The sequence below is a fragment of the Syngnathus scovelli genome, chromosome 2 (genome assembly GCF_024217435.2).
Source record: "Syngnathus scovelli strain Florida chromosome 2, RoL_Ssco_1.2, whole genome shotgun sequence".
Taxonomy (NCBI): domain Eukaryota; kingdom Metazoa; phylum Chordata; class Actinopteri; order Syngnathiformes; family Syngnathidae; genus Syngnathus; species Syngnathus scovelli.
In genome coordinates this window covers 7707501-7732649 of record NC_090848.1, presented here as the reverse complement: position 1 = coordinate 7732649, position 25149 = coordinate 7707501, and the positions used below count along the sequence as shown (strand labels likewise).

Here is a 25149-nt window from a genome sequence, read left to right as displayed (position 1 = left end):
TGCGTCGTTGCCATAGACACACAGCACCACCGAGTCGCACCTCAAGAAAAAGGCGGGGCTTGTGTCTTTTTCGTTTTCCCTGTGTACTTTTGCTCCATACGTGATTACCAAACAATTCATTGAAAGGGATTTGTGGGAAAACATCCAAATATATAAATTACGTGACCACAACAAAAAATACCAACTAATTATACACAACAGCATTTTAATCATCTTCTGCAGTTTAAAAAAAAACTTGCCAGCGTAATACTTATTTTATATGAGAAATTCAAAGAGAAAAAAGGGTGGGACTAGATTAAATTGTTTCAGACATTTTTATTCTTCAGATAGAGATGGTCTTGTAGCAGTAACTAATAGCTACCTATAGGGGCAGCAGAGTTATACCCAGGCTCCATTAATCAACAACTCGGCCAAAGGGAGAAGAAGAAGAAAGAGCTTCCGTCGCTGAAGCTGTAAGCTAGTGGCGAATTGCTAATGCTGCGAAGAAGCGACTTGGTTGAAGGTATTGTTAGGGCTTTTTTTAACTTGAAAATAAAGAATTATTGGTCTGGGTTATGCATGGACACTCGTTCCTAAAGATTGCGGGTGATTTGAACCCCCCCAAGTGGAGGTTGTCTTAGTTTGTATTTGGTGCAATGCTGTAGTCAGGCTTCATTGTTGTGTTTTTATCACAGGCCTGACTGTACTCTATTTCCGGTGACATGATGTTGCTACAGCGATTTAAATGATGCTAAGGTTCTGCTTCAGACTTTTAATTCAGATCACTTGTATTCCCTATATTTTAAGGATTTATCATCATGAGCTATGCAGAGAAACCAGACGACATAACGAGGGACGAATGGATGGATAAACTCAACAATGTCCACATTCAGAGAGCTGATATGAACAGACTTATTATGAACTATTTGGTGACAGGTGTGATTCTCAAAATGAATTTTCAATAACCGATAGCGGAAAGCAAAATATAAGAATATGACAAGTGTTTTGTGCCATAGAGGGATTCAAGGAGGCGGCAGAGAAGTTCAGAATGGAGTCTGGGATTGAGCCAAGTGTGGATTTGGAATCGCTTGATGAGAGAATAAAGATTAGAGAAATGATCCTGAAGGGGCAGATCCAGGATGCCATTGCGCTCATCAACAGTCTGCATCCGGAACTGCTGGATACCAATCGCTACCTTTACTTTCACTTGCAGGTAATTTCATTCGTCTATAATGTCTTCCACTTGCCCTCATGATTGTGAGCTGGAGCTTGTCCCAGCAGAACATGGTCAAGAGGCAGTTGAGCGCCTCAAACTAGTTGCCAGCAAATTGCAAAGGCACACGGCCACTGACTACTAAATATACTATATCTTTAAATAAGTATTTATAAGTATGGATGGATGGATCTTCTCATTCAGCAGACATCCTTCACACTTGTTGTTTTGACCCATTTTGGATCTTTTCAATTTGTGTTTGCAGCAGCAGCATCTTATTGAGCTCATTCGCTTGAGGGAGACGGAAGCTGCCCTCGAATTTGCTCAGTCCCAGCTAGCGGAGCAAGGGGAGGAGAGCCGAGAATGTCTGACTGAGATGGAAAGGACGCTGGCCCTGCTGGCGTTCGATAACCCTGAGGAGTCACCTTTTGGAGATCTGCTCAATATGATGCAGAGACAAAAGGTAACGTAGGTACAGACAGTGGTGTGCTGGTACCAACCAACCAAAACTAGCTTTAAATATTACACCAAATTAATCAATCAGAGATAGCAGACCTAACTGCAATTGAACTAAAGGCTAACCACAATTTTGTCGTTGCATAGTGATTTATTTGGCGGTATGAATTGGAGTCCATTTTGCTCAGCTCTACTTGTAACAAAGTAAATATTGGCCAAATAAAAACGTCCGCGATACATTTTGTTTGTCTTTCAGGTGTGGAGCGAAGTGAACCAATCTGTACTCGACTATGAAAATCGTGAGTCAACACCCAAGTTGGCCAAGCTCCTGAAGCTGCTGCTGTGGGCTCAAAATGAACTCGATCAAAAGAAAGTCAAGTATCCCAAAATGACAGACCTCAGTAAGGGGACCATCGAGGAACCAAAATAATGAAAGGATAAAATGGACAGGTTTCCAGTATCTATTTGTACCATAAAGAAATGAGAGATCATTTTTGTCCTCCTAAAGATTTCCCTTTTATTAGGATGAACTTGGTTGATACTGTTTTAAAATGACCTCACTCAATGGAATATGTTATTTGACCTGGTGTTATCATTTCGCTATACTGAATGAAACCAGTATTTTCTTTTTCATATTTACTTGTACACTAGTTTTTTTTTTTTCTGTCTGTTGGCAGGGAAAGTTGGTATTGGAAGGTGAATAAAGCCTAAATTAGGCTGTCAGTCTATGCGTGACCGACCGCATGCTTCTAGTGAAAAAGATTAGCTGTGTGCATGTCATTAAAAGCTTCCACATGTCAGCAAGTGAACAACATGAGACACAATAAGACACTTGGGGATGATTCGAAATACTTTGTTGACTGTAACTTTCCCGTTAATGGCTGCAAAAGTAAAGGCAAATGCAGATACAAAGACACATGGATGGTATTATGTACATGAGTGAAATAAGCTTCTCTTTTACTATATCTGCTGTGCTTCCATTCACTGTTATTTTGTTTGCAATAAATGCAAGTTTTACAATTTTACCAAAGCTTGGAGTGTTTCATTACTCAGTCCCCAACATTTACTGAGACAAGGTGCATATTTTACATTGGAGGCACACCACCAAACGAGGCTCCCAAAGTTCACTTATAAGACGGATACACATTGTTCTGCTTGTCAACGTATTGCCGATGTAGATACAGTGGATACTGAAAGTGAGCCATCACCAGCAACTATTTTCTGCCATGTTGAAGATATTTCAGGCCCTCAACTCTCCTCAGTGACTACAAATATGCATAACATTGTATTCTAATGAATATGTCACATGCATCGCATCGCGCCCCGCACTGCATTACACACGTCCCTTGCATGATCGCATCCGCATTGGTTCCTCGCCGTGACGTCGACTTAAAAGGTCAAAGTACGTCAGGAAAAAAAATCAGCGGTTGTTGGCTTTATTCATGATTTTGATCGAGTTGTGCACGGATGTTTTGATGTTGTGGAATCACTTCCTGGTTGAGCGCCCTCTAACGACCACACAAAGACGTGCAGAGGTAAAAACTGACACGTGGATTTCTCCTCAGTGGGGCATCAGGAGTCAGGACAAAACGAGTCCTTCACTGTTTCCGGTCGGCTGTTCTTGAAGCTTTTTTTTCTTCTTCACACTAAGATATGCATGTCCGAACGTCGAAAGTCCGCCGTGTCTTCCTGTCGCCACCACCGGGAAGAAATTGAAGCTGACGGTCGAGGCTGCCGCTAACATTACAGACAGCACGTTGAATGGCAGTGATTCAAAAACATGGCAAGAACTATGGTCCAGATTTGCTCTGTCACAAGGAGAACCATCCGGCCGACAAGCTTGGAGTCACTGGATGTCACAAGAAGTGGGCTGAACACAACAATAACTGGTCAAGGTAACGATTACGTGAGACTATCAAATATTTCATTGATTAGCCGTGATGAGCGACCCATCAAGCTCGTTTGATCATCAAATAAACAAATACATAATTACATGACAGAACTTTAAGTCGGATGAGTTTGTTTGTTTCTAGCTGTAGTTATTTGAGTTGGAACCTCCTTTGTATGTGAAACTGAAACAAACCGAAAATGATGATGTCACCAGATACTGAAATAATAATGATGACGATGGATGTTCCAAAGTACTCACAAGATCATGAAACAGAATGTACAAGGTTTTCTTAAAGGTAGCGTCAAACAGTAAAGTCTGACTTGGAGCATTTTTATAGCCCTCTAGGAATTAGTTTCACAAACAGTCATACTACAAATTTATTCTATTTTTTAATAAGTGTTTGTGTGTATGGGGCATCAAAACTGAACGCTCTTACATGAGGGCCACACACAAACATATAGGAAAGGGTGGGCCACTTACTAAAAAAATAGGTATATATAACTTTAGTGAATTAAACGTCAATCAATTAAAAGAGGTGAAATGTTATATTGTGGAATATAATTAAAGACAACACTGCATTCAGCGCAGCTTTCTATAAATGGATCTTAATTGATTTAGTCATAAAAGGCTCATTCTCACAACAGCAGCCTCAGGTTTCTTCTCAGACATAAGATTTACAGTACAGAGAAAACACAATAAAAGGGAAAATGGAACGGGTAAATCTCAAGCTTGTTATTGAAGTTATTAGGCTTTGCATCACACCTAACGTTCTTTTGAAATGGTTATCAACATTAACAGACTGAAATGGACTTAATAACAAAAGTGTATATAATTTTAGTAAATTATCCTGGTCAGTATGGGTATGTAAATTGGGCCATCCAACTATAGTGATGATTCAATGGCACTCGTGTCACTTGATCAAGGATCAAATCCGCATCAGATGACATCAGGTGACCTTGCGTGTGCAGTGTGTGCACTGTGCACAGCGGTGTGTACTGTGTTTCCTAGAAAACCGCAAGTGGTGGTCAAAAACAGGCAAGTGACAGAATTGATGCGCATTATTGATATTTGTTGCAAGTCTACCTGCATATAAATGCTTATTAACACATGACTACTGTGGAATATATCATTTACTCATCTAAAATGAGAACGGCATTGCACTCTGTGATGCTCACTTTCAAACTTTCGCTTCTTTGTTTTTACTAAACGGTGCAATCCCTCCTGTGCAGGCCGGTGGCAAGAGTATGGACAGTGGTGCTCCTACTTGGTACGTGCCTTCTCTACTGTGCTCGGGTGGCCATGCCCATCTGTGCGGTCAGCATGGCAGAGAAGTTCAACTGGAGCAAGAGGGAGTCTGGCATGGTTCTGGGAAGCTTCTTTTGGGGTTACTGCTTCACACAAGTGTTTGGAGGCTACGTCAGTGACCGGTGGGTGTCGTCATTGCAATTCGAGCGAAACATGCATCACACAGCAAAGTCACAGTCATAGGTTGGAACTAATGCATCATCATGTGCTTACAGGGTGGGAGGAGAAAAAGTCCTCCTGCTTTCTGCAGCTGCCTGGGGCTCCATGACAGCCTTCACTCCCATCTTGGCCCATTTTTGCTCCCAGCCAATCTTCTCAATGACACTGGCCCGCTTTCTCATGGGCCTTTTACAAGGTAAAATATCACGATTGTACTATTTAACATCCTAACAACAGTCCCGACATGAATTTTGACAGCACGGGTGTGTGTCGCAGAATTCTTGAACAGACATCTAGTTGTTTGTCCAGTTCTGCAAAAAAGTCTGTTGACACTGATTTAATCCTGTAACTGGACGAGAAACTATCATGACCTTCATTCTTAGATACACCTGTGGCATCCAGTATACAGTAATACCATGGAAAATTTGACCTTTCCTGATTACAGGTGTTCATTACCCTTCTTTGGCAAGCCTGTGCTCTCAGAAGGTGGTGGAGAGTGAGAGAGGCTTCCTCATGAGCACCGTGGGCAGCGGCTCTTACCTGGGGTAAGTCATTTCTTACCTTAAGAACACGTCTTGCAGAGGGGGCCGTCGCAACACGGGTATCCATGTGACCTTTTGCAGGACCCTTGTAATTGGAGGGGCTGGTTCCCTCATGCTGGACTTGTACGGCTGGGAGAGCGTCTTCTATGTGTCGGGTTTGCTGGCAGTAATGTGGGCATACTGCATGTGGAAGTACTTACTCAAAGGAGAAGGCAAGTAAGGTTTTTCTGTCTTCTCTCTGCTATCTGCTGTGCTTTCTTATCGCTTACAAGTGAGGTCACTGTCCTCTCATATGCAAACCCTTCTGTGTTCTTTTGTACTCACAGGGCCAATCATCACGCTGGAGTCTTTGGGAAATGGTGGTCCACAGTCCAAATTGACCAAGAGGCACTGGTTGCGGCTCTTCAAACAGCCTGCAGTCTGGTGAGAAAATGATAAAGAGATCATGCGTTGAGAACACGTGTATAAGTTGAACCGCCGTACCACCAGAATTTAACACTATTTCTCTACTTTGCTTTATTTACTGACCAGCGCCGTGATCATTACACACCTTTGCACAGCGAGCACGTTCTTCACTTTGTTGTCATGGCTGCCAACCTTCTTTAAAGACACCTTCCCTGATGCTAAGGTAATTTGATCTATTTAAAGAGGAGGGGAAATAATGCTGGACTTGTGATGATGCTCTTAGAACCAAGATTGTGTAGCTCAATGAATATAAAGCTGTGGATTTCCACCGTTGTTGTGGTTACGCAATGCTTTTAAGTGCTTGTCCGTCATAATAGGGTATAGTACTTAAGTCACCATGGCTATGCTTCCTTCCTTGCCGCGAACAGCAGGCAATACTGTAATGGCAGCAGACGAGACTGGTTTGAGGTGAAAGCGTATGCAAAAGCAAATTATTAAATATCCAAATATATTTTTATGCAAACGTGTTTTGCGTTGGAGTTCAAATGTAACGAGCAAAATCGTACAGCAGAAGCAAATACATTTTGAAACATGACTAAAGAATATCCTAATGTGTTTTTTGGTTTTGTCCCTCCAGGGTTGGGTGTTCAATGTCATTCCTTGGTTGGTGGCAATCCCCTCATCGGTCTTTAGCGGCTACCTGTCGGACCACCTCGTAAGTCAAGGTATGAACGTCCAGTCTGCGGGGATGGCCGTATTCAAATGTAATCGTTTCACTCAAGTGGCTGTTCAAATGTCCCAACAGGCTTTGACACGGCCTTTGTGAGGAAGTTAATGCAGGTAGAGTCGCTGTGGAAACATCCTGGTATTTGAAGTGTGTTTCAACCTTTACATTTTTGGATCAATGGCTTTTTCTATGCATATATTTGCCTCTCTAGTTTTTCTCGATGGGGGTTTCCAGCATGTTTACCCTACTTTTGTGCGGCAACACCACATTCTCCTGGGCCATAGCGTTTGTGTCGGCCACAATGGGCCTCACCACCTTCAGTCACAGGTATTGGCATTTTGCAGAAATCGTTTACTTTATGCTGATTTCTTAGTGCTGGTTAACTGACACTTCCTCCTGTTTAAGTATTGAATGTGAGTGTTACAAAAAATGATGCATGATAGGACCGTAGACTTCTGCTATTTGCAACAGACATGACGAGCAAATTGCTAGAAAGAACTTCCAAACTCCCCAAAAGTGTGAGTAATTGGCCATATTACTGATTGTTGGTGTGGTACAGTCAATAAGCCCTGTTGAGATTAGTAAAACTGGCCACATAGCAGTTGTTTCTTTTGTGCAACATAACATCAGACATTCCAAGTTACAACTTCACTTTGTCATTTCGATATTGCGACAGGTGTCCCAAGTTGAAGTTGCAAACCGGATGGGGCACATTCCTACATAGACAGAAACTATGAGGCTGTTTTGATTTGCAAATACATTTCATCTCTAGACAAGTCATAATTCAATAGATGTCCGCTGGCAAATAGAAGCTACACCTTTTAATTCCTTTGCTAGATGTAGGAAATTCATCACGGACCAAAATGGCTGCATTTCTGTATGAAAACAATTGCTGCCCTCCCCTGATTTGGCCCTGGAAGGGGTAGTAGTCAGGGATGCTTTGGTCTCAAGTGGTATTCACAATTGTCTCCCTTTTGTCACCATTTTTCAGTTTGAGCTTGTTTTCTGTTTCTCATCTCGTTGTTTGTATTTGACACTGATCAACCGAAAGGAGTGAGCTAATGACACTTCTGCTTTACAGTGGGGTATCTGTAAACGTTCAAGATCTCGCTCCATCTTGTGCAGGGGCCTTGTTCGGTAAGTGAAAAATAACATTTGGATGGAAAAACCTCAACAGGAGGATCATTTCGTATAAAAGTTTCACACAAGTCTCTGTTTTCTTTTGACAGGTGTTATGAACACATGCGGCGCATTCTCAGGTGAGTTTCTTTCATTTGACAACAATGGGTAAAAGCAACATCGGTTGTTTCGTGGGATTTTTTTTCCCCCTCACCTTATAACACACGCTTTGGTCAAATAATTAATCTACCACTCAAAATGATGACTTTGAGCTCACACGCTGTCAACGGCGTGGCCTCCTTTGTGTCATGCTTATTTCATCAAGAAAGCAGCATCACAGCGGCACCGACAGATGAATGAATAATGGACGACACAGAATGACAGCCGTTGGTCCTGTGTGGGACTGTGCCGTTTTCCCAGCGGCAATGTGATTCTTTCACGCATACTTTTTATCTCTTAAGTCTAATCTCCCGTTTTTTGTGTGTGTGTGTGTGTAGGGGTCCTTATGGTGTATTTCTCGGGGTATCTCATCGAGACCACAGGCTCATGGTCGTCCGTGTTTGGCCTCATCACCGTCGTCAATCTGCTTGGCCTTTGCATCTTCTTGGTCTTTGCTGAGGCCCGCCGTATTGACATTGACCCTAGCAAGATACGCAATCACCACACCCATATTTGAACACTTTGTCCAAGACTGGACTTCATTATCCCATGGAAGACCTGCATTGTCTGCACAGGTCTGTCTGTCTGGCCATCCCTCTCTCACACGCTCTCGCGCTTTCTAGCTCGTTTGCTCTCTAGCTGTCTTCCAGGCACACAGTCTGCACCGTCCTTTTGTTGCTCATATAGATACACAACCTCGAATCATAAAAACACCAGCGTGATGTCAGGGTACTGTTCAGAGAGGCTGTTGATTTGTCAAGGTTTTCAGGATGAACAAAAAGCACATCATGGTTAAATGTTACTTAAAGTAGCTTCATTTTTAGTTAGGAAGAGGAGTTTGCCATTTTCAAAAATGTTTGTCAGAACAGTCATTATGACTTGGCAGCAGTGCCCGATAAATATGATCAGTGGAACTGTCCGGCCCCATTTTGTACCTCGTATTTACACCCTAACATACTCCTACTCCCTTACTGGTGAATTTTTGGGCCTGCAAAAACAAACTTAACCCCTTCAATAGATCATTGTAGAATCAATCCTATCAATAATTTCTTCAATTGTACATTCTAACTAATAATGGTAGTAATACACATTACCTTGAGTCATAGGCAGGGGCCAGCCAGTTCCTATTATCTTATTATACTTGATTTTTGCCTTTATTATTGAGCGACTTTAATAATACTAATAATAATTAGTCACAGTCCAACAAATGAGGAACTGAATTTGATTAAAAATGTGGAGTCCTTACATCAGAGCAGCTACACTATACGATGGGTACCAAATTTTGCGTAGTGAAAACAATTTGATGATGACGTAATAAGACAGTGACACAAAAAGACCACCAGATAATATATTACAAGATTTGGTTGTCAGGGCAGGATTTTAGAAAAATCACTTTCTTCGCTTTTGCCAGATCCTGTTTAAAGAAACTTTTTTTCCCCCTTCTTTTTAACATTCACAATTAGTCTGAATATAGAGATTACACAAAGCGAAAATGGAAACCCTTATCTTTGGCAGTGTGCCGAAGTGTATTCGGTTAACACTTGAACAATTACCGGAACAGCCGTAAACCCACTACAATCCATCCTCATTCCGTCCTTTTTTTTTTCTTTTTTTTTTTTTTAACTTTCTCGCCCTTTGCCCTCTTTCCACAACCGTCCCTGGAAATGCCCACCTCTGATCAAAATTTTATCCTGACTGTTGATTCAGATTTTAATTTTAGCCTTGGTGGAGTTCTGCACTTTGAATGCTCCTCGTTTAAAAAAAAAAAAAAAAATGCTTTTGAAATGCCACCTCATTGTCTAGTTACACAATGCTTCAAGCGTTTGGTTGTTCTGCCTCTTTTGTTTTCGTGCGAGTTGTTGGCAGCGCTCTTTTGTCCTCTAACTTGTTTGTTCCCCATCAACATGGTTACATGTTTTGTTCCATTGAGGTGAAAAGGCTTTGAGCTAACGAGTGAGTCCTACCTGTTGCTGCTGTTGCAACAAATGTTCAAAAGCAGAAAGACCAAAGTTACTGAAAATGTAAATTTTTTTTGTAGTTTCATGATGTAGAAATACCTTCTTTAATTATTTTGAATAAAATACTTCTATATTTTTATGGCTTAAGATATATTTGGTTTATATTTTCAAACTGAATGAATATATTAAGTTGCGATGGTACGGTATAAGAAGCCTGATAGACCTGACTAGTTTTTATTTGAACCTCGCTTTTGTGAAAGCACTTATTGTCGTCATCCATATTTGACTTATTTGGGAGATGTCTCCTCCTCCTTCTTTGCTTAACTGTGAGCTTGTTGCACACTGACATGATGAATGTTGCACGTGCTGCAAGACAATGAGAGATCTTCAGTTTGTAGAACAGCGAAGACCTTTTTGTATTGCACATCTAGAAATGGTAAATTATTGCTTGTAGCATTTACGCTTGGAAGTTTTAATATCTAGTTCAGGTGCTTACTTGACTTTGCTAATCTATGCATATCTGTTTTTGTGCCTGCTTGGTACTCACAGTGATCTGATCATCATGTCACAACTGTTACTGTGTATCGGCTTGACCTTCACATACAAAGGCACAGCTTTGTATGCATCTTATAATGGGTGTTTTTTGTAGTCACACATCAAATTTATTGTCATCTCAAATATGGTTAGATTGTTTTGTGTCACAGTGTAAATGTCTTTAGTCTTTTTAAGCACATGCTGCCTGTGTATAGGGTCAGCAATAGAAAACGGGATAAGGCTAGTTAGGTCATAGACTTTTACATAATTGATCATGAATCGCCACACTCTTGAACGTGCACATTTGCTGTACCTTGTTAACGTTCCTCAATGTGAATGCCTTGAACACATTTGTTCCATTATCTGTTCAACAAATATGTTAATCCTCTGATGCTTCATATTTTTCACTTTTACTGTATTGGTTATATTTTTTGTTACCTGCTCTCTGTCACTCAACCCCCAAACTGTAACATTACTAATTGCTCAGTGTGGTTCCTGACAGCTCTCCCGGATTTTGCCTTTAAGAAAATAACAGTATTACTGCAAAAATGCAGTATTGTAAAATTCAACTTATGCTGTTATTTAAAAGCATGTCTTAACTTTGAATAAAAAAACAACGTATTTTCTCAACACTGTAATTAGCTGCAATATTTGAGGCATCTTTATGTGGTTGATGTGCAATGCCACTGGGAGGCAGTAAAGTGTCACTTATCAGGAGAGTGCAAGGCTCAAGGCTTTTTTTTTTTTTTTTTTCTGCAGCGGAACACAACTGATTTGACCTGACCTCACAGTCAATCACTGCATCATCTTTAGAACAGTAAGTCCTGGTACCACTCGTGGACTACCCCAGGCCAAAATCTCAAGTCCTGGCCAACAAAACGTACTGTATGCAGTGGCACCATATGGCACTACACTGTGTGCCATGCTGGCTCGCTGGCACTGTCCATGCGTGAATGGCCAGACACTTGTCAAACCAGCCCACTCCTTCTCATGGGACCCAACAGCTAGGTTGCCATAGAAACAGGTGGGAGAAGGAAGGGAGGGGGGCTCACCAAAAGTAAGTTCCAAGTTGGTGGGCTCGATGATCAACAGCCTCATCCATAATGAGCTGGCGCGGTCACTTATTTTGTGCGTCCTCCCTGACAGAAAATGGTGCTGTAAAAGCAGACATAACAGTGATGAGCGACCCACTATTTAATTAACAGAAAAGAAGCAGAGTGTAGCAGAAAGACATGATACCGCCCCCCCTCCCCAAACTTGTCGGCCATTCAGAGTAACCCACTAAAGGCAGACTCCATCAGAGATACATGTAAATGAAATAGCCCTATTAATTAGTAATTAACATCAAGTTAATGACATTTCACTGTGTCGCCGTCTCCTGTCCTTTCTCCTGGTGGAGGGGTTGTCTTTGCTTCCTGAGTTGAATGCTAATTAGTACAAAACTCAACCGCCGTAAAGGGCCACCTCATAATATAGAGGCCCAGTTGAAGAGTGGTCATTGTGTAGGGAGGATTAATCACTTTGTGGTAATAGATCAGGAGGCATTATAAGTCTGCCGTTCCTTAGAGGACTGTGATATTGGGGGCCGTTGATGGGCTTTGTGTGCTAATTGCATTGCGCCTTTTAGGTCACTGGTGGAATATCCCTTGTGACTTACTACTACTTTTATCCATTCCAACAAGACTGAAATTCACTACTTTATAATCCGTCTTTGTTTTGTAAAGCCACTAAAATCTTAAAGTGATGTGTGCCGTATCCAGACTGTGAATGAAGTATTTTGACCCCTCATTACACAAATAGTATGGCGTCTATCAACTTCTTTTGCAGCCGTTTCGGATTCCACTCTTTTGACAAGATTTTGGCCTGAGGAGAGCGCCTGCTGGGTCACCGATCTCAATTTCTTCCACACCAGCGTCATCAAACTATTCCTTTATGTAAGGGTTTCAAAGGCTTAAATTGTGACTTAATTCATAGAAATGATTCTTAATGGTGCCTTGAGATTGGAGTCACCCGACTTAGAAGTTTTCATTGGCTGTTTTAATTTTTGCTGGTGTGTGCAAACTTGAGCTTATAGCATTGTATGGTGTCCTTGAGCTCAATTCACATGCAGCAGGGCATCGAGCAGCAAGACATGTTTAATGCCACTCAGTTTAAGGTTACTGTCAAACCAAACATCAAATAGTTATACTTTGTGTATTTAAAACAACCAAATAGCTTTGCCATACTATCTTAATGCTAACTCATAATCAGAAATGTTCAATACTACTTTTATTCAGAGAGTACAAGCACTCAGATCTGGAGTAGTCACCAATACCAAGTGTCAATAATGCTAGTATTTTTAGACTTAAAATGTCCAACAAAAAACAATGACAGATCATTTTAAATAGATCAATATATATATTCAGCATAGTGTTTGTCCTTGAAATTGCATGAGATTAAAAGCAAATTTCTATGGTTCTAATTTCAAATTCCTGATTGTAAAATGTCCACAAGAGGGCAAACATCCATCTATCCATTTTCTATACTGCTTGTCCCCACAGGGGTCGCGGGCATGCTGGAGCATATCCCAGCAATCATGGGGCAGTAGGCGGAGGACACCCTAAACCAGATACCAGCCAAATGCAGGGTACACAGAAACGAACAACTAACCGCACTCACACCTTGGGGCAGTTTGGAGTGCTCAATCAGCCTACCATGCATATTTTTGGGATGTGGGAGGAAACCGGAGTGCCTGGAGAAAACAGAGGGCAAACAATAGTATCAATACCTCCTTGAAACAAGGCTGAGATACCAAGACCTGGTATCGTTACTCGTCCACCCCTACTCACAATGGAAAACACTATAAACAAGCAATATGCATCGATTTGGTTTATAAGCAATGGCAATATGAACACAAATGGTGGCGCAACATTTATATGTTATAACAATAATCATAGGCATACACCCTTTGAAATACTGGGTTAAAAATAACCCAATTTTGGGTTAAAATTTGGACTGACTCGATTTTGCACATAACCACTCTTTTTGTACAAAACAAGCCAACAATTTGTTGTTGTTTTTTGCAACAGAACTCAAAGTTAGGTCAAATTGACCCAACTTCCCGGGTTGGTCCAATTTTTAACCCAGCATTTATAATGGTATATATTATCCTATTAAACAAATTAAACAAAATTGTTGCACTTCATTGGTGACACTTCTTTGTGTTTATAGAACAGTATTATACTAGTTTGATTTGTTTAAAAAAAATGCAATTTCACAGAATTAAAAGAAAGCTAAATATACCCTGTGAATTTAGACGATTGCCATTTTTAAAACAGAAATCTGTTAATAGCTGTTAAATTGTTTTCAATTGTTCAAGTAGATATATCATTTCAATAGTTCTACAAGAAATGTATAATGCAGTCCAGCTGTTAGATGCTACAAATGCTTTAATATTGCACTTGAAAATGACATTATAAAAGGAGAAAAATACAAGATAATTATATAGCGGGCACGTTACTGTGTTTTGATTTGCTCCTATTTCTTCACCACCTGGGGTCTGATCCATATCAGACCCGTTCAAACAATCCTGACGCTCAAACCCACTGACGATTTTCCCGCTGGTTGGCGCACACAATCGCACAACTAAATATGTTGATTTCGGTCAATTAAACCCCATCAGCTGTTTGCCTCCTGCCACACATATGGCCAACGTTAAATCTACAGAGAAAGCCGAGTTGGCCTTGAGAGGGGCATCGTTTTAATAGAACCCTTAGGGACCGGGTCTACACCTGCGCGATAATAACCCACTGGCCAGATGAGAACCACATTGAATTGTGTGTGGATGCACGTGTGTGGGTATGTGTGTGTGTGTGTGTTGATCCCTTTCTGCCTGTTATGATTGTCGTATTGTCATATTTTACTTGATATTTCAGTATTATGCACCAGTGGAGTTGAAGGACCCACTTTCCTTTAAAAAAGAATCACATTACATTACCCGAGAGACAATGCAGTGGGTTTGCCTCACAGTTCTGACGTTCGGAGTTTGAATCTTGACCTTCCTTTGTAGAGTTTTCATGTTACATGTGCTTGCTCTGTTTTTTTCCATTCACATTCCCAAAAATATGTTAAACAATGACAGTTTTTGTGATATAATAAATTAAGACCAAGATAATTCATTTCCGGGCGGCTCGGTGGCGCACTGGGTAGCACGTCCGCCTCACAGTTAGGAGGGTGCGGGTTCGATTCCACCTCCGGCCCTCCCTGTGTGGAGTTTGCATGTTCTCCCCGGGCCCGCGTGGGTTTTCTCCGGGCACTCCGGTTTCCTCCCACATTCCAAAAACATGCTTGGTAGGCCGATTGAAGACTCCAAATTGTCCCTAGGTGTGAGTGTGAGTGCGATTGGTTGTCTGTCTCTGTGTGCCCTGCGATTGGCTGGCAACCAGTTCAGGGTGTCCCCCGCCTACTGCCCGATGACGGCTGGGATAGGCTCCAGCACGCCCGCGACCCCCGTGGGGACTAAGCGGTTCAGAAAATGGATGGATGGATGGATAATTCATTTCCAAAATTTTGTATTAACATTCAATTGTTTAGACTGTTCAAACTTCCCTCCACCTTTTCTCAAAATTCCTTTTCATATTAAATTTAGCAAGGAACAGCAAGCCATCGTCAACCTCATTCATTGACTATGTTTACGTGCAGTCAATTACCATTTTGAAACCTGAATATTGGCAGTACTCAGGTTTTTAAAGTCCTTCTTCATTAAATAGTACAGGACAAAATTTTTTAACACGTTACTATAGGTGCCAATAATTATGGAGAGCACTATATTAGATGAATAGAAGGATATTTTTTGACGACTTTGCAAGTCTTCTGTTGAGACATGTAAGGTTAAGGAATAACAGTTAAACAATAAAAAAAGAAATTAAAAAAAGAAAAGCGCTTTGGTTTTTTAGGACACGTCAGATGGAAGTGTCACAACTGTGTAAATATGGACAAATCTTTTCTTTACTCAACACAACAAATTAATTGCGTTTGATCTCTGCAAAGATGCTGATCACACATTCCTTATCCTGGTAGATTAGCTTAAATATAGATGCAAACAGACATTATGTCTGTCAAGTTGAAAAAATAAATTAATTAAAAGGATTTTGCTTGCTAGTGTGCAGGTTTGTCCCCACTTTACATCAATGACACAAAACAGCATAGATGAAAATGACAAATACATGTATTCATAAAATGAAGTTGATGAAACCTTTCAAAAATATTTGTTCTGTTAGCAAACAACCAGAAGCGCAGCATTCTGATTGTGATTGTAAGCGAGGTTAAATGGCTCCCAAGCCCTGCTGGCCGTTCCCCGCACCCACCCCGCTCGTCTGTTCCAGCTTCACATCGCTCACGCCACCAGATCGCGCCCCCCACCTCCCCCACTTTATTTTTCCTGCGTGCTCTTTACAAAAGTTTGGCTGTCAATCAGCGGTGGCCTCAGGCAACAGGCACTGATGAAAAGACCCCTGAGACAAGGAGACCCAAATTAGATTTCAATAAGGATGTTGAATATTCATAGCAGGAAACATCTAAAGGTAAATGCTTTTTGATCTCGGCACACAAATATCACTTGTGTGCATTACCGGGTCCTGGCGCTCTAGTTCGACGCAGTTTCACACAATCCCCGCGCTCCCCTCGGCCTGGTCCGGCCCCAGCGCCTGGCCTCGGCTCACTCCTCGGGGGCCTTTGGTGGAATAATGATGACGGCCATGCAAAAAGACCTATAATTAATGTTTATACTAAAGGGACCCAATAGAAAGGGCATTCACACTAAGTAGTCAGTAATTAGTATTTAGCAGAAGTTGATTGCAGAGCACACGCACGCGGACAAGGCAACCCCTTGACAGCAGCAGGCAGAACACAGGCTCATTTTACCTGTCAACATGTTTGTTTCTGCAGCAACTAAATATTTACATTTGCAGTTTGAGGTTTTTCCCCATCCATTTTCTGTTTAGCTGGAGATCTGGGTGGAGAGGTGGGCACCGTGGACAAGTCGTCAGAAAAGCGGAAGGAACATAGAGACAGTCATTCTCAGTTTCACTTATGATACGGACGGCGAATTATGCAGAACGCAGAAAAAACACTCAAGCACTGGGAGACGAGAAAACACACAGGAAGGCTTGAGGTGAGATGCAAGCTCAAAACATCAGAATTGTGTGAGGCAGATATGCTAACCAATAGTCCATTGAACAAGTAAAAGTCTCCCCTTTAACTGACAAAGTGCCTCAATCACAACCCGTAGCAAATATTATAGAATGGAATCATCGGTTTCAGAGGATGTTCATTCAATTGTTTAATTTTGTAGAAAAAAATTAACTGCAGATCACAGACATAAGAGAAAATTATACATTTTAAATGGCAACTTTCTGGCCTCAAGAATTCCTAACAAGAAAAAAAGTGAAAATTAGTTACTTGTAAGGTTGCTTGAATATGGGAAAAATATTAATCACTTATTTTGGTAAGAATTGAAATTACAATTATGTTCAAATGTAAAAAAACATTAAAACACTATGATTATGCACGTTCCTGTTGGACCAAACAATTTATAAAATGTGTTATTTTAAAATGTATAAAAAAGATGCAAATGTATAAATTAAATTAGGATTTCCTTGTATAAGCAAACATGGTAATCTTTTTTTACATTTACGCCAATTTTGTAATCGTGGCGTGCAATCGAAATCGTAATGATCAACAGTAACCTTGTTACAGTATCTTACAATATGTCTAATTCTCAAGTGAATAGTGGTTGATTTAAAGTGAGTGTAGATTCTCAGTCACATGGTTCTCTACGAAACATTGTGATGTCAACTTATAATTAAGTCAATGTGGTCAGTCGGCTTAATGTCAAAATGGGTCCACAACAAAGTAAACTGAATACTCTACATGAATCTATTGGAAGATTTAACTGAAAAACTACAACTTGACTGGTGAAGGAAGGATTCCACAAATCTCCAGTTAAACAGTTTTATTGGACAATAAATGTCTGGTATTCTCCGCAGAGAAGTAAATCATTTCTCCAGTTTGCCAACTCTTGTTTGCATGCGGATTATTAAATAATACCCCTCCCCAAAAAGGCCATCTTCGTCTGCATAGCCTGAAGAACTCTCCATCACTTCTACTGTAGCGGAGATGGAAATGTGTGCTCTTGGTGAGGCAGGGGAGTGATGGGTGCGATGGGGGGGGTTTGGAAGGCTGGCTTGCCTCAGGCGCTTCTCTCCTCGGAGACTCCACGCCGCTGAGGGACTCGCCATGAAGAGAGTGGTGAAATGAGAGCAAAGCATGGGGATGGCGTCTCTTCATACATGCGAGAAGGGGCCACGCAGCTAATAGTCCCCGTCAACCTCCATCGCAGTCTCGCCGTCGAGAGTGCGAGTCTCTCGCCGTGATGCGGGGAGACAAGTTGCCTCGCAATCTCCTCCTTCGCTAAAGTTTATCCGGAAAGAAAAGCTTACATCATTACTGGTGTTTTTCTTTTTTCCCTCATTCTGTGTCTGTGTTCTACCACCTCCCCCCCACCATACTTGCTTCCTTACAACATGATGGTCAGTCCATTGCCAGGCAATCTGGTCTGCGATGTTGTTCACACCTTAGCGAGCCAAAGAAAAAAAAATCTTTGAAAAGATATGACGACTCGCCCAAGCGGTTTCGCTGTTCTCTTGGTCGTATGAGCGAGAACGGCCAGCCAAGGTGTGTGTCTGTGTGTATGTATATGTGTATATATGATGATGGGTTAACCTCAGGCCTCGTGTAGTGGTGCTGTGATGCCGAGTGTCACCATTCTCCAGCCTGAGCCCTGCAGCCAGGGTAACCAGCTGGGAAACTGACAGCTTTGTCTCCTGCACTCACCTACACGCTTTCTTCCCCCGCACGTGCACACACACATTCTCGACTCTATTGTGGCCTGAGGTTTAAGCACACATGCATAGCCCCCCCCACCCCCCCCAAAAAAAGAGAAACACTCACATATCCACAGACCAGTGCAAAACCTCCAGGCAGTCCCTCTCATGCCAGCTACAAACACATAGTGCAAAAGGAATCTGCTCACAGACTTCTGATAGTGGCCACTCATAGATGTTTTTATGCAATTGATTATTAAAACATAATTGCATTCATTATGTCACATTTGATACATCTGTTCTTTTCTAAATGCTATTTTACACTGTAAACTTGAATAAGTGCTTCATAAAAATAAACAATGCCTTGAAATGTTTAAATATTGAAGTGTGAAGCATTTAAATTGAATGTGCTAATAATTTAGTTGCAACAACTGAAGATACTGAACAATCATTAGGGCAATCGTGCAATACAATACACATACGAATCAAAATCAGAGATTACGAACATAAATTCTTGCAACAAAATAACATTACAAAACTTACAAAGAGCTGTTGCTGTCATGGAAGGAATGGAGCAGGGCGACCAAATGCAGCTTGGACCAGGGTTTATTGGAGAACTCAAAGACAGACCATAAGAAGCTCGACTAGGGACAAGACTAACTGAACAAAAAGACAAGATAAAGACAAGATGAAGACAAGGACGACGACGACGACAGCTACGACGAGAACAAACCGACAACAATCCGGAAAGGCTGTGACACGCAGACAGGACTTATATACGCAACAGGTAACGAGAGCAAGGTGACTGTGATTAGTATATAGATTGAGAGTAGACACAGGAAGGGAGGGGCGAGCACACAGACACTGACAGTTGCTTTGAAACTATTGTTTGCCATAGCTATACAACCAAATAATTGAGCAAAAACGCTTTTTGTAGTTAGGAGCATGACTGATTTAGTCCAATTTATTTGTGTTTTATTGTCAAATTAATCCAAAGTGATTCACGCTGTGTGTGTAAAAGTGTGTTGTGCGTATACTCTCAATGATTATCTGTGATTTGTTTTTCTATCATGTAGGTCAGAGATGAGAAGCAGCATTGCCAAGAGCGTTTGAACTTGTGTCCCATCCAGGAAAAGCAGCCCTGAGGAGCTGCTGGATTTGATGACCCCCCCTCCCCACCTAACACACCTTTCACACACACTTACACACACACGGACTTTGACACACAGTGGTGAAGGCTGCCATGAGTATCCAGGTGTCTGGCGGCGCTGTGGCGGCCTTCACCTGTCACAACGACGGAAATCAGTGTTCTGACCAGAAGGTGCGCAGGCACCACATTTGTGCAAATGAATGTGAGTGTTAGTACATCTGTGCATGTCCGAATGTGTGTGTTATTCCTAGAGGTTGGGGGGGAGGGTTGAAAGAAAACCAAGTGTGAAAACAACAAAGCAAGTTGTGAGCAAATGAAGAAAGCAGCAATGGCACCTCTCTGTTCCCCCAAACGGCGTGGATGGTGAACTCTCTTTCATGGACTCATCCCAGAACAACAACATGCACTCAATCACCTCCATCCTGGCTTTCTCGTCAACCTGTTCCCTCCCAAACACACACATGCGCACTTTTCGGGGTTCAGTCATGTGGCCAGATGTCCAAGTTGACACAACGCTTAAGGCGTTTGACTGGATGAAACAGTGCATTGGCTGCGGGTAAAGAGGGATTAAAACAGGGCCTGAGGCACTTGTGTTATATTGAAAACATCCTGGGCTGCTTTGTATGGAGATTTGCATACATTGGAGTCTGTGCAGTGATGGCCCATCTGCTGAGGTACACTGTCCCCCAAACAACAAAGTGTGTTTTAATATTTCACATGGCCATCCATTGGGAGGGTGCTACATCAAAATGTGCCGTGATTGTGGGTGAAACAGATCGAAAAGAGAGAGATTGGCACAGCTTTCAAGTTTGAACCGCTCCCAAACGTGCCTCAGTTAGAGCCTCAAATAAATAACACCGCTTCTGGATGGAATTCTGGAATATGATGAGAATATAAATATTATAAGTAGGAAATTATTTCGGAAGATGTAGTTCTTCAAAGAGCAATGGAGATGAAAGCTGTGTAGATTTATTCTACCTTGCATGCTGTGTGAACGGAGACATGCGGAGAACTGCTTCAGTGTTAACATATCACCTTTGTGGCCTGAACCCTCTTTATTATATTAACGCCATAATTCTGGAATACTGGGACATTTAATTGCACTGTAAAATTAGATCATTAGAGTAATATATCTGTGTACTCATGTCCGCCTGGGAGGTCAGAAATATAAAAGTGAAGACGTTGCAGAGAGGAAAGAGAGACGAAAGTAAAGTATGGACAGAGTGCCAAAGTTCTGGTTATGTGTAGAAAAAAAAAGTCTGTCTTTGCACATCACCTCTCATATGTAGATGTGCATTTGTATTTCTTTTGTCCGACAGCTCCTTTTCCCTGTGTGTCTTTCAAAGCCAGCAAAACAGACATGAAATGAAAAACATGCTCAGGGCAGCTGATGGTGGATAAGGTGATTTAACGACGGGACGGTTTGTGTGTAGGCTGGACAGGCTGGTGCAGCCTCCGTTCTCGCGTGCGCACACACACGCACACACACACACACGCACACACACACTGACACCAAATATCTGAAAAAACAGCCAAGATGGACGTGAGGAACATGTTGCCTGCACGGGGGAGGATTTTGGAAAGAAGAATGTGGTCAATCTGTTTATTTCACTGCCACATCCAAGAGGAGTGATAATATCATTTGCGTTCGTTATTTTCACTCTTTTATCCCAATGCTTGTCAAATAGCCTTCCTAAATTAAATTACCCCGACTAGTCTTTATGCCCATTCAGCTGAAGTTTCAAAGTGGTGAAAAATCAAGCCTTTCTCACTGCTCTCAAATGCTGTGTCTGCTGGTTGCACTGACAACACGTCTTGCTCAACTACAAATGTATGAGACGTCATCTTACATCTGTGTTTGACCGAGTGACTGTTCCACTTGAGTTCCCGAGCATTTTATATATTCATTTGTGTTTGGATTTTACAGAACATGCTTATTGGGTGGGCGTCGTCCTCCGTCCTTACGACTCTGACCCCCGTGGGCCCAACCAGTCCCTTGTCATATGTATGCAAGTGTGTGAGTACAATTTTATTTGTGTAAATTCATATGTTGATCCTAATCTACACATGGGGGAGAATCTTTACTGAGCCACACATATTTGGATTGTAGAAGGAAGAAGACGTATGTGCAAATGCCACCCTGCATAACCTGAGAGGACAAAAAAAATCAGACAGTTTTTTTTTTCATTTCTTTTTTTTTTTTTTTGCTGAGACCAACCACTTGTCCACTGGAAACAGATGCACATTACCCCATATTTAATCAGGATTACAGAGAACAAGCAGGCATTATTTAACAGACATCACATAGCACACCAACACCAGTCTGCAAATTTTAGACGCACACACATGCTTACATGAATGGACACAAAGTACAAACACAAATCCAGCACAATCAATTTAATGGCTCGCATTAGTTAACTGCCAAATGCTGGGCTTTTTATGGCAGGATCACCGAGCCCTTGAAAAGATAAATACGGTGCACAGATCCCAGTAATTACTGCAATCCCCTTACAGCACACACACAGACACCGCCCCGCTTCACGAGTCTCTTTGGCCGACTACGGCCTTGTAGATGAAGTCATTTTGGACAGGGATGACAAAAAAGTGGCCAACAGTATTTAAATTTTCGGATATCGGTTTTGATTTGTGAAACCTTTGTGCATGTCAGCTAAGAAATCCGACTTGATGCAATATATTTTCATTAATAGGACACAACGTACTACTGTATGAGAAAACTGCAGACTTCTGCCGGCAAACATACAAAGCCGATTTGAACACACTATGGCAACTATTGAAAAATCTCTTACAACTGTTCTTCAACAATAAACAATAGGCTGTTCCGAAAATCAAAACTCTCAAATCACAAATCATCTTTCCCCATTGAATGTAAATGCCATTAAGACGTTCCTGCCCCCCCCCAAAAAAAATTGTAGATTGTATTTTAATGATCATGAATTCATTGTATTTTATAAAAACATACAACAATGGCATAATAAAATAGAATTATAAACAATTCAACCTTTTTCCACACTGCTTCAATTGCATGGCCATTGTGCTTCTCATTTTGGTGTAAACTCCTTGGCCACTTGAGGCCAGTATAAAACAGACAGACGAATATACTATTCACTGAAACGTCTTATTTCTTCTTCATTTGTCAGTACGGCACTAATACTACTTATCATCAGCAGCAGCATCATCGCCATCATTGTTCATTTCCACTTGTTGATCTCAGAGTGACGGAAGCGGACGGAGGAGGCAAAGGAGGCACATAGAGACCCGAGCGTGCACATCAAGTTTCCGGTAGGACACAAATAGTAGTGTGTGTGGAATGGAACAAAGGAAAGACATCTTGGACAGAGTGGAAACGGAGGCAGAGGGAGCCATCAGATGTTCCCTCATCTTGTTGTGGGCTGCTTAAGTGAAGGAGGAGAAATTTGAGTCATGGGGAGTGAATGAGAAATGTCAACAGATTGAGTCAGAGCAGAGATGGGAGAAAGTATCAAACAACAGGCTCATGCTGCAATTTGGGACACTGACAAAGTGATGGGACACCGTGTGTGTGTGTGTGTGTGTGTGTGTCGGTGTCTGTGTGTATAAATGTTGCACGGGGGCGGATGTGGGATTGGCTTAGTCTGCTGTCTATAATGAATGGTTAATGTTAGTCGGGGAAAAAATGAATACGGTCACCATCTGCTCCATCTAAGTCTGTGTTCTGTGCATGTGTGAGTGTGTCCGCAATCATACACACGCTCACACGCGTGCATGCCAGCACACACAGGCACAAGGCGCTCTTAAAGGAGGATTTGGAAATATGGAATGGAAGGAAAGGGGAGGGAGGAGAAAAGAGGAGCAACAGAAGAAGGATAAGAAACAAAGACCCGCACCAAACAGAGAAAATAGACAATGTCAACTTAATTAAAAAAAGAAGATCAAGCCACGCAAATAGGGAAAAAAAGAGATAGCTGCAGAGGAGATGTAAATGCAGGTGAGCACAAATAGGGCACGAGTGGTAAATGCTGTCAGGTCACGTTGATCAGACAACACCAACAACCACATCAAGGCGCAATTTTTATTTCATTAGTTGCCAATAGTAATTGAGCAAAAGTTACAATCATTTAACAGGACAATGATGCATGCCTTTAATGGGGCGCTTTAATAGCAAACTTGATCAACAAAACATACACACACAAAATTCTGTTATGAATTTTGGTTAATTTTTTTTCTTGTGATAAACCATTTGCTCAAATTTCACTTGGCAAGGAAAGAAAAACCCCCAACAATAATTAAAATTAAAACATACGTGAATCCGAGTTACAATACAACGTCTCACCTGTATGATTGTGAGTGTTTTTGAGAGCGGGCGTGATCAATGAAAAATGTGAAAGTCCCAGTAAAGGGAAAACGTTATGTTATTTTAAGATTTGCAGGCGTCAAATATAGTATGAAAATAATTTTACTCCATATGGGGCTGTGCTCTCCTTTTTATCGCCAATTTGAAGTCATGAGAGAACACATGAAAAGTGATGCTCACTTTTGCTATTTTACCTTCAAATGTATTTTATTTTACTTTACTTGATTTTTATGCCTTTTCATATTATAGTAGGGGGTGGGGAACTCTATTTTCCTTACTTTCTGTATGTTCTTTTACTTAGTAATCAAATTGAAAAAAATAACAAACAACTTTGACACCCTGCAGGCACCCGTGTTTAATTGGAATAATTAACAGATAAATAAAAAAAATCAGTACAGTAGTCCCTGCTATCCATGGGGATAGGGACAAGGAATAATAGATTGTGAAGTCTACAAAACTATTTCATCATTTACAGAAAAATGCATTAATCGGCAGAGGCTTCATCATGCAACAAGACAATGACCCGAAACACACTGGAAGGACTTCAGGACTTCATCCAAAGGGAAAAGTGGAAGGTCTTTGACTGGCCAAATCAAAACTGATTTTAATTCAACAGACCATACAGTCTTAATACATATACAATATAACCAAATTTGGGTGTTCAAAATAAAGAGCATGCTACCACAGTTCTACAGTGTATTACTGAATGCACAGTAGTAGTATTTAAAGCTTTTGGGGGATTACAAGTGCTGAGGACACCGGCTATGCTCACACATGAACACACACTCTTGCCTACTCACACAACACAGAAAAAATGCATGTCTGAGTTTTGAGGGATTTTTTTTTCTTCAAATTTAAAACATTCTTGAAAAAATAGTTGACTGGGGTTGGACTCCAGCAGCGATAAAACATTTGTGATACATCTCGGAACAGTGCTTGATAAGTAAATACAGCCTACATCCATAATCCTCATGTCACTGTGCTCTGCGTGCACACGCACACACACATGCAATGCCTGGTTGTGATTAAATTCTCTGCGGCCTATGATCTGCCTTTAAATCTTTGCAATTTTCATTTTATGCAGCTTTAATATGGATCATAGTTGCTCTCAGAGTGCCCCGTTTCCTAATCTGGTGCAATCTGAGTGGAGCCTGACTGGGCCAACATCTGATGCTAAGCCAAGCAGTCACACTCAAGCAGCTCATCGGTGCAGTTGTCACACCTAAAAGTCTCCAAGACATATGAGATTTTTTTTTTTTTTTACAGTATTCTTTTTTCCCCATTTTTTTTTTTTTTTTAAATCTCATGTCCACTGACTACACTATCGTAACCAACAAGG

The 25149-nt window shown here is 41.3% G+C and overlaps 2 protein-coding genes and 1 long non-coding RNA gene across 12 annotated transcripts; 2 read left to right on the top strand and 1 right to left on the bottom strand.

The window, feature by feature from the left end:
• Window positions 1-347: 347 nt before the first annotated feature.
• Window positions 348-2678, top strand: LOC125988444 (glucose-induced degradation protein 8-B homolog). Its single transcript, XM_049753679.1, has 5 exons — window positions 348-502; window positions 787-915; window positions 996-1192; window positions 1458-1655; window positions 1905-2678. Exons 1-5 carry the CDS (start codon window positions 475-477, stop codon window positions 2076-2078), a joined length of 726 nt encoding a protein of 241 aa, XP_049609636.1. The 5' UTR covers window positions 348-474; the 3' UTR covers window positions 2079-2678.
• Window positions 2679-3103: 425 nt separating this feature from the next.
• slc17a9b (solute carrier family 17 member 9b) lies at window positions 3104-11077 on the top strand. The gene is made up of 13 exons (XM_049753678.2): window positions 3104-3543; window positions 4769-4966; window positions 5060-5199; window positions 5449-5548; window positions 5627-5757; window positions 5872-5968; window positions 6077-6173; window positions 6588-6675; window positions 6756-6790; window positions 6889-7004; window positions 7759-7814; window positions 7907-7936; window positions 8294-11077. Exons 1-13 carry the CDS (start codon window positions 3410-3412, stop codon window positions 8470-8472), a joined length of 1401 nt encoding a protein of 466 aa, XP_049609635.1. The 5' UTR covers window positions 3104-3409; the 3' UTR covers window positions 8473-11077.
• Window positions 11078-17423: 6346 nt separating this feature from the next.
• LOC125988210 (uncharacterized) lies at window positions 17424-19067 on the bottom strand. 10 transcript variants are annotated; one of them, XR_007488252.1, is made up of 5 exons: window positions 18853-19067; window positions 18437-18484; window positions 18209-18330; window positions 17979-18059; window positions 17424-17896 (listed from the first exon to the last, which is right to left on the bottom strand). It is a non-coding gene; the product is annotated as an uncharacterized lncRNA (long non-coding RNA). The 10 variants fall into 10 exon arrangements; XR_007488250.1 differs by having other exon boundaries at window positions 17995-18059; XR_011086496.1 differs by having other exon boundaries at window positions 17999-18059.
• Window positions 19068-25149: the final 6082 nt, after the last annotated feature.